The following is a 15,294-nucleotide window of genomic DNA, read 5'->3' as shown; positions in this document are numbered from 1 at the left end:
ACCCCCACCAACTGAGGTTCCTCGATGAACCCCACCTACGGGGTTCTTGGAAGAACCTATTTGGGGGGGCAATTTTCTAAGGTTCTTCAGAGAACTTTGAGGATCTAAGAAGAACCCTGGTTGTGAACCCTTCATGTTTAGACTATAGGACATCGGGGTTATATAACGACATGTATCGAGGCAGACTGCTCCAAATACAGTTCACTTCTCAACGGGGTCATATTTCAACAGGAAGCATTGATACGCCCTGTATGATGTCTCTGTCATATGGAAACGTTTTGTACGCTATAGGACGTGCTATTGATGTGGTTAAGCGTCCGTTATTGATTGATGTGTTGGGAAGTGGGCTGGTATGACACAATACATCAACAAGACATCTGCTGACACATTAAAGGAAATGTCCATTGAACAAGTTTGGGATGTGTAGTACCATTGGTGTGAACCCTGCTGTATTGTGTTCAATTGAGTCAGGCAGGAGTGAGGACGTTTAAATCAGGGTCATTTGTGTAATGGATGAGTTTCTCTTCCTCACTGACTTTTTTCAATTTTCTTTGCCTGGCACACAGACTACACACACACACACACACACACACACACACACACACACACACACACACAAGCAGCAGACTACACACACACAAGCAGCAGACTATATATACACACACACACACACAGCCAAGCAGCAGACTACACTTGCAGTGAAGCAGCAGACTACACAGACACATAGACATACACAGCCAAGCAGCGGGCTACACAGACACACACACACACACACACAGCCAGGCAGCGGGCTACACACACACACACACACACACACAGCCAAGCAGCGGGCTACACAGACACACACACACACACAGCCAAGCAGCGGGCTACACAGACACACACACACCGACTGGATGACTAAATGGTTCCGTCTGAAGGGCATAATTTCTAATCAGACTTTTGCTTTCTCTCTCTCTTCCTCTCATCCCTCTCTCTCACTCGTTTGCTCTCATCCCATTCCCCTCTCACTCGCTCTCATCATCCCCGCTCGCTCTCATCCCCTCCCCCCTCCTCTCGCTCTCTCTCACACAGTGAGGCTCCATGACAGCATATCAGAGGAGGGATTCCACTACCTGGTCTTTGACTTGTAAGTACAATGTTTCTTTCAATATAATCGACCCCAACCATCTGACCAGTGGTGTATAACCCACCGTCGACCCCAACCATCCGCCCAGTGGTGTATAACCCACCGTCGACCCCAACCCAGTGGTGTATAACCCACCGTCGACCCCAACCATCTGACCAGTGGTGTATAACCCACCGTCGACCCCAACCATCTGACCAGTTGTGTATAACCCACCGTCGACCCCAACCATCTGACCAGTGGTGTATAACCCACCGTCGACCCCAACCATCTGACCAGTTGTGTATAACCCACCGTCGACCCCAACCATCTGACCAGTGGTGTATAACCCACCGTCGACCCCAACCCAGTGGTGTATAACCCACCGTCGACCCCAACCATCCGACCAGTGGTGTATAACCCACCGTCGACCCCAACCATCTGACCAGTGGTGTATAACCCACCGTCGACCCCAACCATCCGACCAGTGGTGTATAACCCACCGTCGACCCCAACCCAGTGGTGTATAACACACCGTCGACCCCAACCATCTGACCAGTGGTGTAACACACCGTCGACCCCAACCATCTGACCAGTGGTGTATAACACACCGTCGACCCCAACCATCTGACCAGTGGTGTATAACCCACCGTCGACCCCAACTATCTGACCAGTGGTGTATAACCCACCGTCGACCCCAACCATCTGACCAGTGGTGTATAACCCACCGTCGACCCCAACCATCTGACCAGTGGTGTATAACCCACCGTCGACCCCAACCATCTGACCAGTGGTGTATAACACACCGTCGACCCCAACCATCTGACCAGTGGTGTATAACCCACCGTCGACCCCAACCCAGTGGTGTATAACCCACCGTCGACCCCAACCATCTGACCAGTGGTGTATAACCCACCGTCGACCCCAACCCAGTGGTGTATAACCCACCGTCGACCCCAACCATCTGACCAGTGGTGTATAACCCACCGTCGACCCCAACCCAGTGGTGTATAACACACCGTCGACCCCAACCATCTGACCAGTGGTGTATAACCCACCGTCGACCCCAACCATCTTACCAGTGGTGTATAACCCACCGTCGACCCCAACCATCTTACCAGTGGTGTATAACCCACCGTCGACCCCAACCATCTTACCAGTGGTGTATAACACACCGTCGACCCCAACCATCTGACCAGTGGTGTATAACACACCGTCGACCCCAACCATCTGACCAGTGGTGTATAACCCACCGTCGACCCCAACCATCTGACCAGTGGTGTATAACACACCGTTGACCCCAACCATCTGACCAGTGGTGTATAACCCACCGTCGACCCCAACCCAGTGGTGTATAACCCACCGTCGACCCCAACCATCCGACCAGTGGTGTATAACCCACCGTCGACCCCAACCCAGTGGTGTATAACACACCGTCGACCCCAACCCAGTGGTGTATAACCCACCGTCGACCCCAACCATCCGACCAGTGGTGTATAACCCACCGTCGACCCCAACCATCTGACCAGTGGTGTATAACCCACCGTCGACCCCAACCATCCGACCAGTGGTGTATAACCCACCGTCGACCCCAACCCAGTGGTGTATAACACACCGTCGACCCCAACCATCTGACCAGTGGTGTAACACACCGTCGACCCCAACCATCTGACCAGTGGTGTATAACACACCGTCGACCCCAACCATCTGACCAGTGGTGTATAACCCACCGTCGACCCCAACTATCTGACCAGTGGTGTATAACCCACCGTCGACCCCAACCATCTGACCAGTGGTGTATAACCCACCGTCGACCCCAACCATCTGACCAGTGGTGTATAACCCACCGTCGACCCCAACCATCTGACCAGTGGTGTATAACACACCGTCGACCCCAACCATCTGACCAGTGGTGTATAACCCACCGTCGACCCCAACCCAGTGGTGTATAACCCACCGTCGACCCCAACCATCTGACCAGTGGTGTATAACCCACCGTCGACCCCAACCCAGTGGTGTATAACCCACCGTCGACCCCAACCATCTGACCAGTGGTGTATAACCCACCGTCGACCCCAACCCAGTGGTGTATAACACACCGTCGACCCCAACCATCTGACCAGTGGTGTATAACCCACCGTCGACCCCAACCATCTTACCAGTGGTGTATAACCCACCGTCGACCCCAACCATCTTACCAGTGGTGTATAACCCACCGTCGACCCCAACCATCTTACCAGTGGTGTATAACACACCGTCGACCCCAACCATCTGACCAGTGGTGTATAACACACCGTCGACCCCAACCATCTGACCAGTGGTGTATAACCCACCGTCGACCCCAACCATCTGACCAGTGGTGTATAACACACCGTTGACCCCAACCATCTGACCAGTGGTGTATAACCCACCGTCGACCCCAACCCAGTGGTGTATAACCCACCGTCGACCCCAACCATCCGACCAGTGGTGTATAACCCACCGTCGACCCCAACCCAGTGGTGTATAACACACCGTCGACCCCAACCATCTGACCAGTGGTGTAACACACCGTCGACCCCAACCATCTGACCAGTGGTGTATAACCCACCGTCGACCCCAACCATCTGACCAGTGGTGTAACACACCGTCGACCCCAACCATCTGACCAGTGGTGTATAACCCACCGTCGACCCCAACCATCTGACCAGTGGTGTATAACCCACCGTCGACCCCAACCATCTGACCAGTGGTGTATAACCCACCGTCGACCCCAACCATCTGACCAGTGGTGTATAACCCACCGTCGACCCCAACCATCTGACCAGTGGTGTATAACCCACCGTCGACCCCAACCCAGTGGTTTATAACCCACCGTCGACCCCAACCATCTGACCAGTGGTGTAACACACCGTCGACCCCAACCATCTGACCAGTGGTGTATAACCCACCGTCGACCCCAACCATCCGCCCAGTGGTGTATAACCCACCGTCGACCCCAACCCAGTGGTGTATAACCCACCGTCGACCCCAACCATCTGACCAGTGGTGTATAACCCACCGTCGACCCCAACCCAGTGGTGTATAACCCACCGTCGACCCCAACCCAGTGGTGTATAACCCACCGTCGACCCCAACCATCTGACCAGTGGTGTATAACCCACCGTCGACCCCAACCATCTGACCAGTGGTGTATAACCCACCGTCGACCCCAACCATCTGACCAGTGGTGTATGCAAGACATGGCTTCAGCCACAATGTCCTACAGTGACCAGAAACAATGCAATTTCTTCGTGGCTTTCTAAGATATGTACAGTATCCTTAAACACCTAGTTCAGTAGGCCTGCAGTGTTATTGGATTTAGAAACTATTCTTACTTCAAAAGTGAATAGGTTATTTGGGTTTAATCAATCTAACCCAAATTTAGAAGAGACTAAGAGAAGAAATCTGATCACTGTAGACACAGTGTAACTCTTCAAATACACACACACACACACACACACGCGCGCGCACAGGGCATGAGTTTAGGTAAGGTAAACAAAGCTGGCGAACATTTCCACCAGTGCAAATTGCAGGACGGCATTGTCCTCCTGTCAGTGGGGCATCATGGGAGATTAGCAGCGGGCATGTTCCCCCCGGTGTCGTCGTCCTCCTCCATCTGTTTCATGTCCTCACTCCCCCTGCTCTCCTCCCCAACACACTCTCAATTACTGCTTTATTACAGAATGATCTTATTCAATGGGTGGGTGGGTGTGTGTGTGTGTGCGCGCCAATGGATATTATAACACTACACAGGAATCACTGATGTTTGTATGTACCGGTGTACTCTATGAGTACTGTGTACTGTATGAGTGCACTGTGAGTACTGTGCACTGTGAGTACTGTGCACTGTGAGTACTGTGAGTACTGTGAGTACTGTGCACTGTATGAGTACTGTGCACTGTATGAGTACTGTGTACTCAGCTCTTTGCTACACCATGTTCCTTGGTTGTATGCACACTGTAAATGTAGTCATTGTTAGGTAAACCTGAATACTAATTATATTTTGTCCGTGTGTGTGTGTCTCTAGAATCTCTCCAGGTTTGGGAATAACTAACACAGCTCCGTAGATGACCTCTCTTAGCATCTGTTCTCACCGTCTTCTCTCCATCAACTCGCTCTTTCTTTTCTCTGTTCTCTTGTCACTTCACTGCTCCCTTCTGGGGAATTTACATAACCAATGGAAAAGGGTGCATTACACTTCCCATTGGTTCAGAGCTGGTCAAGCTTGAAAAAAAGCCATATACACTGAACAAAAAATATAAACGCAACATGTAAAGTGCTGGTTTCATGAGCTGAAATAAAAGATCTCAGAAATGTTACATATGCTCATATTTTGTGCACAAGTTTGTTTACATCCCTGTTAGTGAGCATTTCTCCTTTGCCAAGATAATCCATCTACCTGACAGATGTGGTATATTAAGAAGCTCATTAAACAGCATAATCATTACACACGTGCACCTTGTGCTGGGGACAATAAAAGGCCATGTGCAGTTTTGTCACAACACAATTTCACAGATGTTTTGAGAGAGTGTTCAATGGACATGCTGACTGCAGGAATGTCCACCAGAGCTGTTGCCAGAGAATCTAAAGTTAAAAAAACTCATTCTGATTGGCTGGGCCTGGCTCCCCGGTGGGTGGGCCTGGCTTTTTCAAAATGTTGTTAAATTACAGCCTTATTCTAAAATTGATTAAAACATTATTTTTTTAAAATCATAACAAAACAGTCTTTTAGAAATGTTTGCAAATGTATTCAAAATAAAAAATACCTTATTTACATAAGTATTCAGACCGAAGTTCAAGCCTACAACTGCCCCAGAGTTTGTTGAGGACATCTGAGTCATCTGGTCTAAAGGGGACATATTACAGTATGATTTAGACTTTTGTTTGCCTAGCCTCTTATAAATCAGTTTGAACCCTGACCTGAGGGATTTGATTACCGTGTTCCTTCACTGCAGCTCTCTCTCTCTCTCTCTCTCTGTCTCTCTCTCTCTCTCTCTCTCTCTGTCTCTCTCTCTGTCTCTCTCTCTCTGTCTCTCTCTCTGTCTCTCTCTCTCTCTGTCTCTCTCTCTCGCTCTCGTTTCTCTCTATACTCTGTCACCATCGCATATTGGCTCCATATTTCAAACATTTTTGACACACAGAACAATATAACTTCAGAAGAAGACCATGACTTCCTCTCTCTCTACCAGTCTGTTGTGTGTTGGTAGCAGTTTGGCAGTGTTTTATTTGATAGCTGGAAGGGGAAATCAGTTCCAATATATTTTAATTGCTGCATTTCATTTGACTAATGGGCTGTTACATTTATTTTTTATTTTTTAAGTATCAGATCAGGGATGAAAGCTTTCCTCTATTTTTAACCAAGTAAAGAATGACAACAAACAATAAAACTGCAGTGAGGCTAAATCACATTGACCGTGAATAGAAGAGGTACATTTTAAAATACTTTTATTATATCCACCTGCCTGCCATTTTATATTTTAATGTGTTCCTCCATTCAATGAACGACCACTTCTTACTAATGCGTTATGTGGAACAAATTGAAAGCATTTGCGAGAATGCCTGTGGTTTGTCGGATGTGACAGTAGGCCCAGAGAAAGGTTGTCTGGATAGAGTTTTGGGGACAATGACTTGGGACAAATCTTTGATACGTAACAATAGAGCTTACATAAAGATAAAAAATAGCATGTATTGTGCAACAGTGGTATACATTTAGGAACAGAAAATGATGCATGTATTGTGCAACAGTGGTATACATTTAGGAACAGAAAATGATGCATGTATTGTGCAACAGTGGTATACATTTAGGAACAGAAAATGATGCATGTATTGTGCAACAGTGGTATACATTTAGGAACAGAAAATGATGCATGGGCGAAAAGAGAAACTAAATTCACACACAAACAGGAGGGACTACTTTATCAAATGAATGGGAATTAAAAATAGAAACGCTAAAATCGGAAACAAATTGTCTTGGAGTGATATTTGCATGGTCAAACCTGAAGTCTTCGAGATGAACTGTTGTGACCTTCAGTTCCCTATAACCTTTACCATGAAATGATGTCTTAGGCTAATACTAAGTGTGTGCGCACTGAACAAATATTAGTCTGGTGTTGTGCCAAGAGTGGTTACATTCCCATCTCCTGAGTTGCCCAGTTCCTTGAAATAACACTTTGAATTTGGGACATTTAGCTCATTGTAAAATACACAGCATTCCAATCTAGTGTGAACAATAAATGTTGAGATTCTAACACCATTGGATTGTGTTATTCTAATGATCAGAAAGCACAAGCATAATTGTCTTTTTGTTTAATTCATGACATCTTTTTATGTCTCATATCCTTTCTCTCTATTCCTTGAAGATGCCTGAATGGCAGATTTGCATAGCTAATTGCAACACTGTTCTCCGGGTCTCCCGCTGTTTTCCCAACTTCTCGCTTGGAATGAACAATGTCTCATTTTCCCATCTCTTCCAGGGTGACTGGTGGGGAGCTGTTTGAGGATATCGTAGCCAGAGAGTACTACAGCGAAGCAGATGCCAGGTCAGACTCACACAGACTCCAATCAAATACAACTTTATTAGTCACATGCACCGAATACAGCAAGGGTGTAGACCTTACTGTGAAATATTACTTACAAGCCCTTAACCAGCAGTGTAGACCTTACTGTGAAATATTACTTACAAGCCCTTAACCAACAGTGTAGACCTTACCGTGAAATATTACTTACAAGCCCTTAACCAACAGTGTAGACCTTACAGTGAAATATTACTTACAAGCCCTTAACCAACAGTGTAGACCTTACCGTGAAATATTACTTACAAGCCCTTAACCAACAGTGTAGACCTTACAGTGAAATATTACTTACAAGCCCTTAACCAACAGTGTAGACCTTACTGTGAAATATTACTTACAAGCCCTTAACCAACAGTGTAGACCTTACCGTGAAATATTACTTACAAGCCCTTAACCAACAGTGTAGACCTTACTGTGAAATATTACTTACAAGCCCTTAACCAACAGTGTAGACCTTACTGTGAAATATTACTTACAAGCCCTTAACCAACAGTGTAGACCTTACCGTGAAATATTACTTACAAGCCCTTAACCAACAGTGTAGACCTTACCGTGAAATATTACTTACAAGCCCTTAACCGACAGTGTAGACCTTACCGTGAAATATTACTTACAAGCCCTTAACCGACAGTGTAGACCTTACAGTGAAATATTACTTACAAGCCCTTAACCGACAGTGTAGACCTTACCGTGAAATATTACTTACAAGCCCTTAACCGACAGTGTAGACCTTACAGTGAAATATTACTTACAAGCCCTTAACCGACAGTGTAGACCTTACAGTGAAATATTACTTACAAGCCCTTAACCGACAGTGTAGACCTTACAGTGAAATATTACTTACAAGCCCTTAACCGACAGTGTAGACCTTACAGTGAAATATTACTTACAAGCCCTTAACCGACAGTGTAGACCTTACAGTGAAATATTACTTACAAGCCCTTAACCGACAGTGTAGACCTTACAGTGAAATATTACTTACAAGCCCTTAACCGACAGTGTAGACCTTACAGTGAAATATTACTTACAAGCCCTTAACCGACAGTGTAGACCTTACAGTGAAATATTACTTACAAGCCCTTAACCGACAGTGTAGACCTTACAGTGAAATATTACTTACAAGCCCTTAACCGACAGTGTAGACCTTACAGTGAAATATTACTTACAAGCCCTTAACCGACAGTGTAGACCTTACAGTGAAATATTACTTACAAGCCCTTAACCGACAGTGTAGACCTTACTGTGAAATATTACTTACAAGCCCTTAACCGACAGTGTAGACCTTACAGTGAAATATTACTTACAAGCCCTTAACCGACAGTGTAGACCTTACAGTGAAATATTACTTACAAGCCCTTAACCAACAGTGTAGACCTTACTGTGAAATATTACTTACAAGCCCTTAACCAACAGTGTAGACCTTACCGTGAAATATTACTTACAAGCCCTTAACCAACAGTGTAGACCTTACCGTGAAATATTACTTACAAGCCCTTAACCGATAGTGTAGACCTTACAGTGAAATATTACTTACAAGCCCTTAACCGACAGTGTAGACCTTACTGTGAAATATTACTTACAAGCCCTTAACCGACAGTGTAGACCTTACTGTGAAATATTACTTACAAGCCCTTAACCGACAGTGTAGACCTTACTGTGAAATATTACTTACAAGCCCTTAACCGACAGTGTAGACCTTACCGTGAAATATTACTTACAAGCCCTTAACCGACAGTGTAGACCTTACAGTGAAATATTACTTACAAGCCCTTAACCGACAGTGTAGACCTTACAGTGAAATATTACTTACAAGCCCTTAACCGACAGTGTAGACCTTACAGTGAAATATTACTTACAAGCCCTTAACCGACAGTGTAGACCTTACTGTGAAATATTACTTACAAGCCCTTAACCGACAGTGTAGACCTTACAGTGAAATATTACTTACAAGCCCTTAACCGACAGTGTAGACCTTACAGTGAAATATTACTTACAAGCCCTTAACCAACAGTGTAGACCTTACTGTGAAATATTACTTACAAGCCCTTAACCAACAGTGTAGACCTTACCGTGAAATATTACTTACAAGCCCTTAACCAACAGTGTAGACCTTACCGTGAAATATTACTTACAAGCCCTTAACCGATAGTGTAGACCTTACAGTGAAATATTACTTACAAGCCCTTAACCGACAGTGTAGACCTTACTGTGAAATATTACTTACAAGCCCTTAACCGACAGTGTAGACCTTACTGTGAAATATTACTTACAAGCCCTTAACCAACAGTGTAGACCTTACAGTGAAATATTACTTTACAAGCCCTTAACCAACAGTGTAGACCTTACAGTGAAATATTACTTACAAGCCCTTAACCAACAGTGTAGACCTTACTGTGAAACATTACTTACAAGCCCTTAACCAACAGTGTAGACCTTACCGTGAAACATTACTTACAAGCCCTTAACCAACAGTGTAGACCTTACCGTGAAACATTACTTACAAGCCCTTAACCAACAGTGCAGTTCAAGAAGAGTTAAGAAAATATTAAAAAATGCACACAATAAAATCACAATAACGAGGCTATATACAGGGGGTACCGGTACCGTTAGAGTCAATGTGTGGGGGTACAGGCTAGTTGAGGTAATTTGTACATGTAGGTAGGGGTAAAGTAACTATGTATAGATAATAAACAGACCGTAGCAGCAGTGTACATGTAGGTAGGGGTAAAGTGACTATGTATAGATAATAAACAGTGAGTAGCAGTAGCATAGTACTGACACACCTTCTTCACAGCAGCTATGTTCCTGGTCTAGTCAAACACATGTCAGTGGACCTGAAACCACACATTATAGAGAATGTATTTGGGTTGAGGATTTTTCATCATTAGAGTTAGTTTCAAAATGCCACAATTTAATGAGGACAATGATAAATGTACTGTTTATATATAACACACGCATACACGCATACACACACACACACACACACACACACACACACACTATAATGAGCAATTATAGTAGTTTGTAACTGTGAATAATCTATAGGTGTGTTACTGTATACACCCTCCCTCTCGTTGTTGCTGTAGTGGTTATGGTGTCTGTGTTATATCTGTGTGTGCTCTCTGTAATGTATCTTATACAGATAATCTTCTGTTTTTCATCTGTTGCTCTCCCATCACCAGGCTGCACATCTATACAGTACCTTCTATGTCTGCTTGTATAGCATTGTTCATTAACAAACAATGACCTGAGAGTTTGAAATCCTCTCATTCTAGTCTGACTGCTTCTACTCATATCAAAAAGTACTTTTCAATTTAAAAGGATATTTGGGGATTTTGGCATTGAATCTCCTTCTCCAGAGTCCGATGAACTCATGGATACCATTTGCATGAAGGAAGTTGGAGGTAGTTTTGCGAGCAAATGCTAACTAGGGTTAAAGCAGTTACTGGAAGTCTAGCATGCTAGCAGATACCCATCGACTTCGTCGTTGCGCTAACGTCAGTTAGCAATTGCACTAGAGCTAGTTAGCAGCTTCCTTCAAACTGCACGCAGTCATAACATTTTTATCCACTAGGTCATCTGACTCTGGGGAAGTAGATAAAGGGCCTCATTGCCAAAATCTTTTGCCATTTCTGGTATTGGAAGTCAATGATTTATAATTATTGTGACAGAAATGGATTTACCACTTTCCAAAGTTTGAGGTAGAACAAAATGTGAACTTGACTCTACTTCTCTCTTGAATTGTTTATTTTTATATTATTTTAGTTTTGCTGTCCATTTTTCTGTTCTCTGATGTGTTCTCTCGTCCTCCCTTGTGTTCTCTCTCGTCCTCCCTTGTGTTCTCTCTCGTCCTCCCTTGTGTTCTCTCTCGTCCTCCCTTGTGTTCTCTCTCGTCCTCCCTTGTGTTCTCTCTCGTCCTCCCTTGTGTTCTCTCTCTCGTCCTCCCTTGTGTTCTCTCTCGTCCTCCCTTGTGTTCTCTCTCGTCCTCCCTTGTGTTCTCTCTCGTCCTCCCTTGTGTTCTCTCTCGTCCTCCCTTGTGTTCTCTCTCGTCCTCCCTTGTGTTCTCTCTCGTCCTCCCTTGTGTTCTCTCTCGTCCTCCCTTGTGTTCTCTCTCGTCCTCCCTTGTGTTCTCTCTCGTCCTCCCTTGTGTTCTCTCTCGTCCTCCCTTGTGTTCTCTCTCGTCCTCCCTTGTGTTCTCTCTCGTCCTCCCTTGTGTTCTCTCTCGTCCTCCCTTGTGTTCTCTCTCGTCCTCCCTTGCGTTCTCTCTCGTCCTCCCTTATGTTCTCTCGTCCTCCCTTGCTTCTTCTGGCCTTGTCTCTCTCCTCCACAGCCAATGCATACAGCAGATTCTAGAAAGTGTAAATCATTGTCACCAAAGTGGTATAGTTCACAGGGACATGAAGGTTAGTACACAACACAGAGACTATGCTGGCACCATGCCCGCCCCTTGCCCGCCTGCCCTCCCGCCCGAATTCCACCACAAATTAACAATCACCAACCCCCCTTACCTACTACCCACACAAGCAGCTTTCCTCCTCTCTTCCATTCCCAGCCACCCTGACCCCCACCCCTCCACCAATCACTACTTGTGGCTGAGGTCAGGTGACCCACCAGGGGGCTGGGGCGGCAGGGAGATGAGGTGACACCAGCTCACCTTGCCCTCCTCTGTAAACAAACGATATGCATGTAGAATCTCTTTCCCGGTCCTCGGCTCTCTGCCTTGAACGCCTGCTGTGAGCCTGGGTCCTGGGAGAACGTCTGCTGTGAGTCTGGGTCCTGGGAGAACGTCTGCTGTGAGTCTAGGTCCTGGGGGATTTGATAAGCCCCTTTTTGTTTTGGTGGGAGGGTTGAGGTGAAATAGTATCAATACATTCACCTCCCCCTACTCCCTCCCCAGGGTCGAGCTCACAGCTGGCGGGGAGTTAACACCACTTCTGTTTTATGACCCGGGGGGATAGCGGGTGGGTGATGATGTCATAGCCAGATGTCCTGGTTCTTAATGATGCAATCAGAACATACTTTTGCATAAATTATGTCTGGCCAATCTTATAGCCTCATTCACTTATTATAATCTCTACCACCTTGCCTTTCTCTTATATTCAAGGCAATCCCATCCAATTGGGTAAATAAATTCTCTATACTGGGGTGCTAGTGGTCAAGGGGTGGTAGTTGGGGGGGAGAGAGATAGTAAAGACCACTCAATCATCCCCACCACCACTGCTGCCCTCCCCAGTCTCAAGCAGAGCGCATGTCACAGACAGTGAGTGTGAGCTCATCAATAACCTACGCCCCCTGGTGTTTGCATGCAGTCATTGCATTCAGCAGATCCTCGAGGCTGTGCTCCACTGCCACCAGACGGGCGTGGTCCACCGCGACCTCAAGGTGAGTAGAGACACTGGGAAGCCAAACACAGCCTTTCCTCCTCTCCCTCCTTCTTCCTCTCATTCCTCTTCTCCTCTTTGAACTCTAGTTGCAGGGCGACCTCATTCATCCAGACGGACTTTCAGATGAATCCGTTTTCCTTTAAATAAATACACCCCTTAAGTAAATAAAGGTTAAATAAAAATGAAGAACTTTGATAGACTGTCTCCGACACGTCGCCTGGTTCAGTTGAGACGAGAGAGACACGGAGCCAATTACAGAGCCAGTTATTCTACTGACCCTGATGGGGAGGCAGGTAGCCTAGTGGTTAGAGTGTAGGGGAGGCAGGTAGCCTAGTGGTTAGAGTGTAGGGGAGGCAGGTAGCCTAGTGGTTAGAGTGTAGGGGAGGCAGGTAGCCTAGTGGTTAGAGTGTAGGGGAGGCAGGTAGCCTAGTGGTTAGAGTGTAGGGGAGGCAGGTAGCCTAGTGGTTAGAGTGTAGGGGAGGCAGGTAGCCTAGTGGTTAGAGTGTAGGGGAGGCAGGTAGCCTAGTGGTTAGAGTGTAGGGGAGGCAGGTAGCCTAGTGGTTAGAGTGTAGGGGAGGCAGGTAGCCTAGTGGTTAGAGTGTAGGGGAGGCAGGTAGCCTAGTGGTTAGAGTGTAGGGGAGGCAGGTAGCCTAGTGGTTAGAGTGTAGGGGCGGCAGGTAGCCTAGTGGTTAGAGTGTAGGGGCGGCAGGTAGCCTAGTGGTTAGAGTGTAGGGGCGGCAGGTAGCCTAGTGGTTAGAGTGTAGGGGAGGCAGGTAGCCTAGTGGTTAGAGTGTAGGGGAGGAAGGTAGCCTAGAGTATTGGGCCACTAACCGAAAGGTTGCTAGATCGAATCCCCGAGCTGACAAGGTAAAAATCTGTCTTCTGCCCCTGAACAAGGCAGTTAACCCACTGTTCCTAGGCTGACATTGTAAATAAGAATTTGTTCTTAGCTGACTTGCCTAGTTAAATAAATAAAAAAACAGGCCTCGTTTAAAAAGTGACAGGAGAAGTAAGATGAGCGAAAGTTAAATTGTCCAAGTAGAATTTTGAGACTTGCCATTGTTAAACCCTTTCTGCCATCCCCCCCACCCCCGTCCACAACTCTAATTTGCAAATGAAATGAGCCAGGTGCAGTCGGGAGCTCCTGAAATAATCATCCTGCGTTTGCATTCGGCCCCCTCAGGCAGCTCTCTGATTGGCTGCTGCCAGGATGTTACCATGGGGAGCGGTGGAATAGACAAAGGCAAAACAGATATGAACAGGCGGGTGAAAGGCTTCGTGTGTGTGTGTGTGTGTGACCCATATTGACACGCACACACGTCATTTTGACAACCGGACACACTGTATCCATACTGGACAGAACAATTTGTATCTAACTAACCTACATTTAATTGACAGACACAGTCTAGGTGAATGCACCAATTTGTAAGTCGCTCTGGATAAGAGCGTCTGCTAAATGACTTAAATGTAAATGTAAATGTCTAGACTGCCAACCTAGTAACGGTCTGCACCAGACCATAAACAGACTGACTGAGCCTTCAGAAAGTATTCATACCCCTTGACTTTTGCCTCATGTAGTTGTTACAGCCTGCAAACGGATTAAATGGAGATGTTGTGTCGCTGGCCTACACACAATACCCCATAATGTCAAAGTGGAATTATGTTTTGAGGATGTTTATGTTTTACACATAAATGAAAAGCTGTAATGTCCTGAGTCAATATGTATTCAGTCCCTTTGTTATGGAAAGCTAAAGTTCAGGAGTAAAAATGTTCTTAACAAGTCACACAATAAGTTTCACTCTGTGTGCAATAATGTTTAACATGATTTTTGAATGACTACCTCATCTCTGTAACCCACATATACAATTATCTATAAGGTCCCTCAGTTGAGAAGTGAATTTCAGAGACATATTCAACCACAAACACCAGGGAGGTTTTCCAGACATTGAATATCCCTTTGAGTATGGTGAAGTTATTAATTACACTTATGATGGTGCACAGACACTACGAAGATGTAGGTGCCTTAAACTGAGTTGCCGGAGAGGAAGGAAACCACTCCGGGATTTCACCATGAGACCAATGGTGACTTCAAAACAGTTAGAGTTTAATGGCTGTGATAGGAGAAAACTGAGTATGCATCAACATTGTAGTTACTCCACAACACAAACCCAATTGACAGAATGAAAAAAAGGAAGCCTGTACAGGATACAAA

The 15,294-nt window shown here is 45.8% G+C and overlaps 1 protein-coding gene across 11 annotated transcripts in view; it reads left to right on the top strand.

The window, feature by feature from the left end:
• LOC115133659 (calcium/calmodulin-dependent protein kinase type II delta chain) overlaps positions 1-15,294 on the top strand; it is a 112,976-nt gene that overhangs the window by 60,695 nt on the left and 36,987 nt on the right. For 7 of the 11 annotated variants that reach the window (XM_029667144.2, XM_029667130.2, XM_029667132.2 and 4 more), the window contains exons 5-7: positions 1,075-1,129; positions 7,600-7,665; positions 12,029-12,101. In XM_029667144.2, coding sequence (XP_029523004.1) covers positions 1,075-1,129; positions 7,600-7,665; positions 12,029-12,101 — 194 coding nt within the window. Of the gene's footprint in view, positions 1-1,074; positions 1,130-7,599; positions 7,666-12,028; positions 12,102-13,007; positions 13,081-15,294 lie in introns of all 11 variants that reach the window. The other 4 variants (XM_029667134.2, XM_029667131.2, XM_029667143.2 and 1 more) reach the window with 1 other exon arrangement.

Source organism: Oncorhynchus nerka, linkage group LG8 (genome assembly GCF_034236695.1).
Source record: "Oncorhynchus nerka isolate Pitt River linkage group LG8, Oner_Uvic_2.0, whole genome shotgun sequence".
In the NCBI taxonomy this organism is placed as follows: Eukaryota; Metazoa; Chordata; class Actinopteri; order Salmoniformes; family Salmonidae; genus Oncorhynchus; species Oncorhynchus nerka.
The sequence above is the reverse complement of the archived record's forward strand: the minus strand, read 5'-3'. Positions and strand labels throughout refer to the sequence as shown.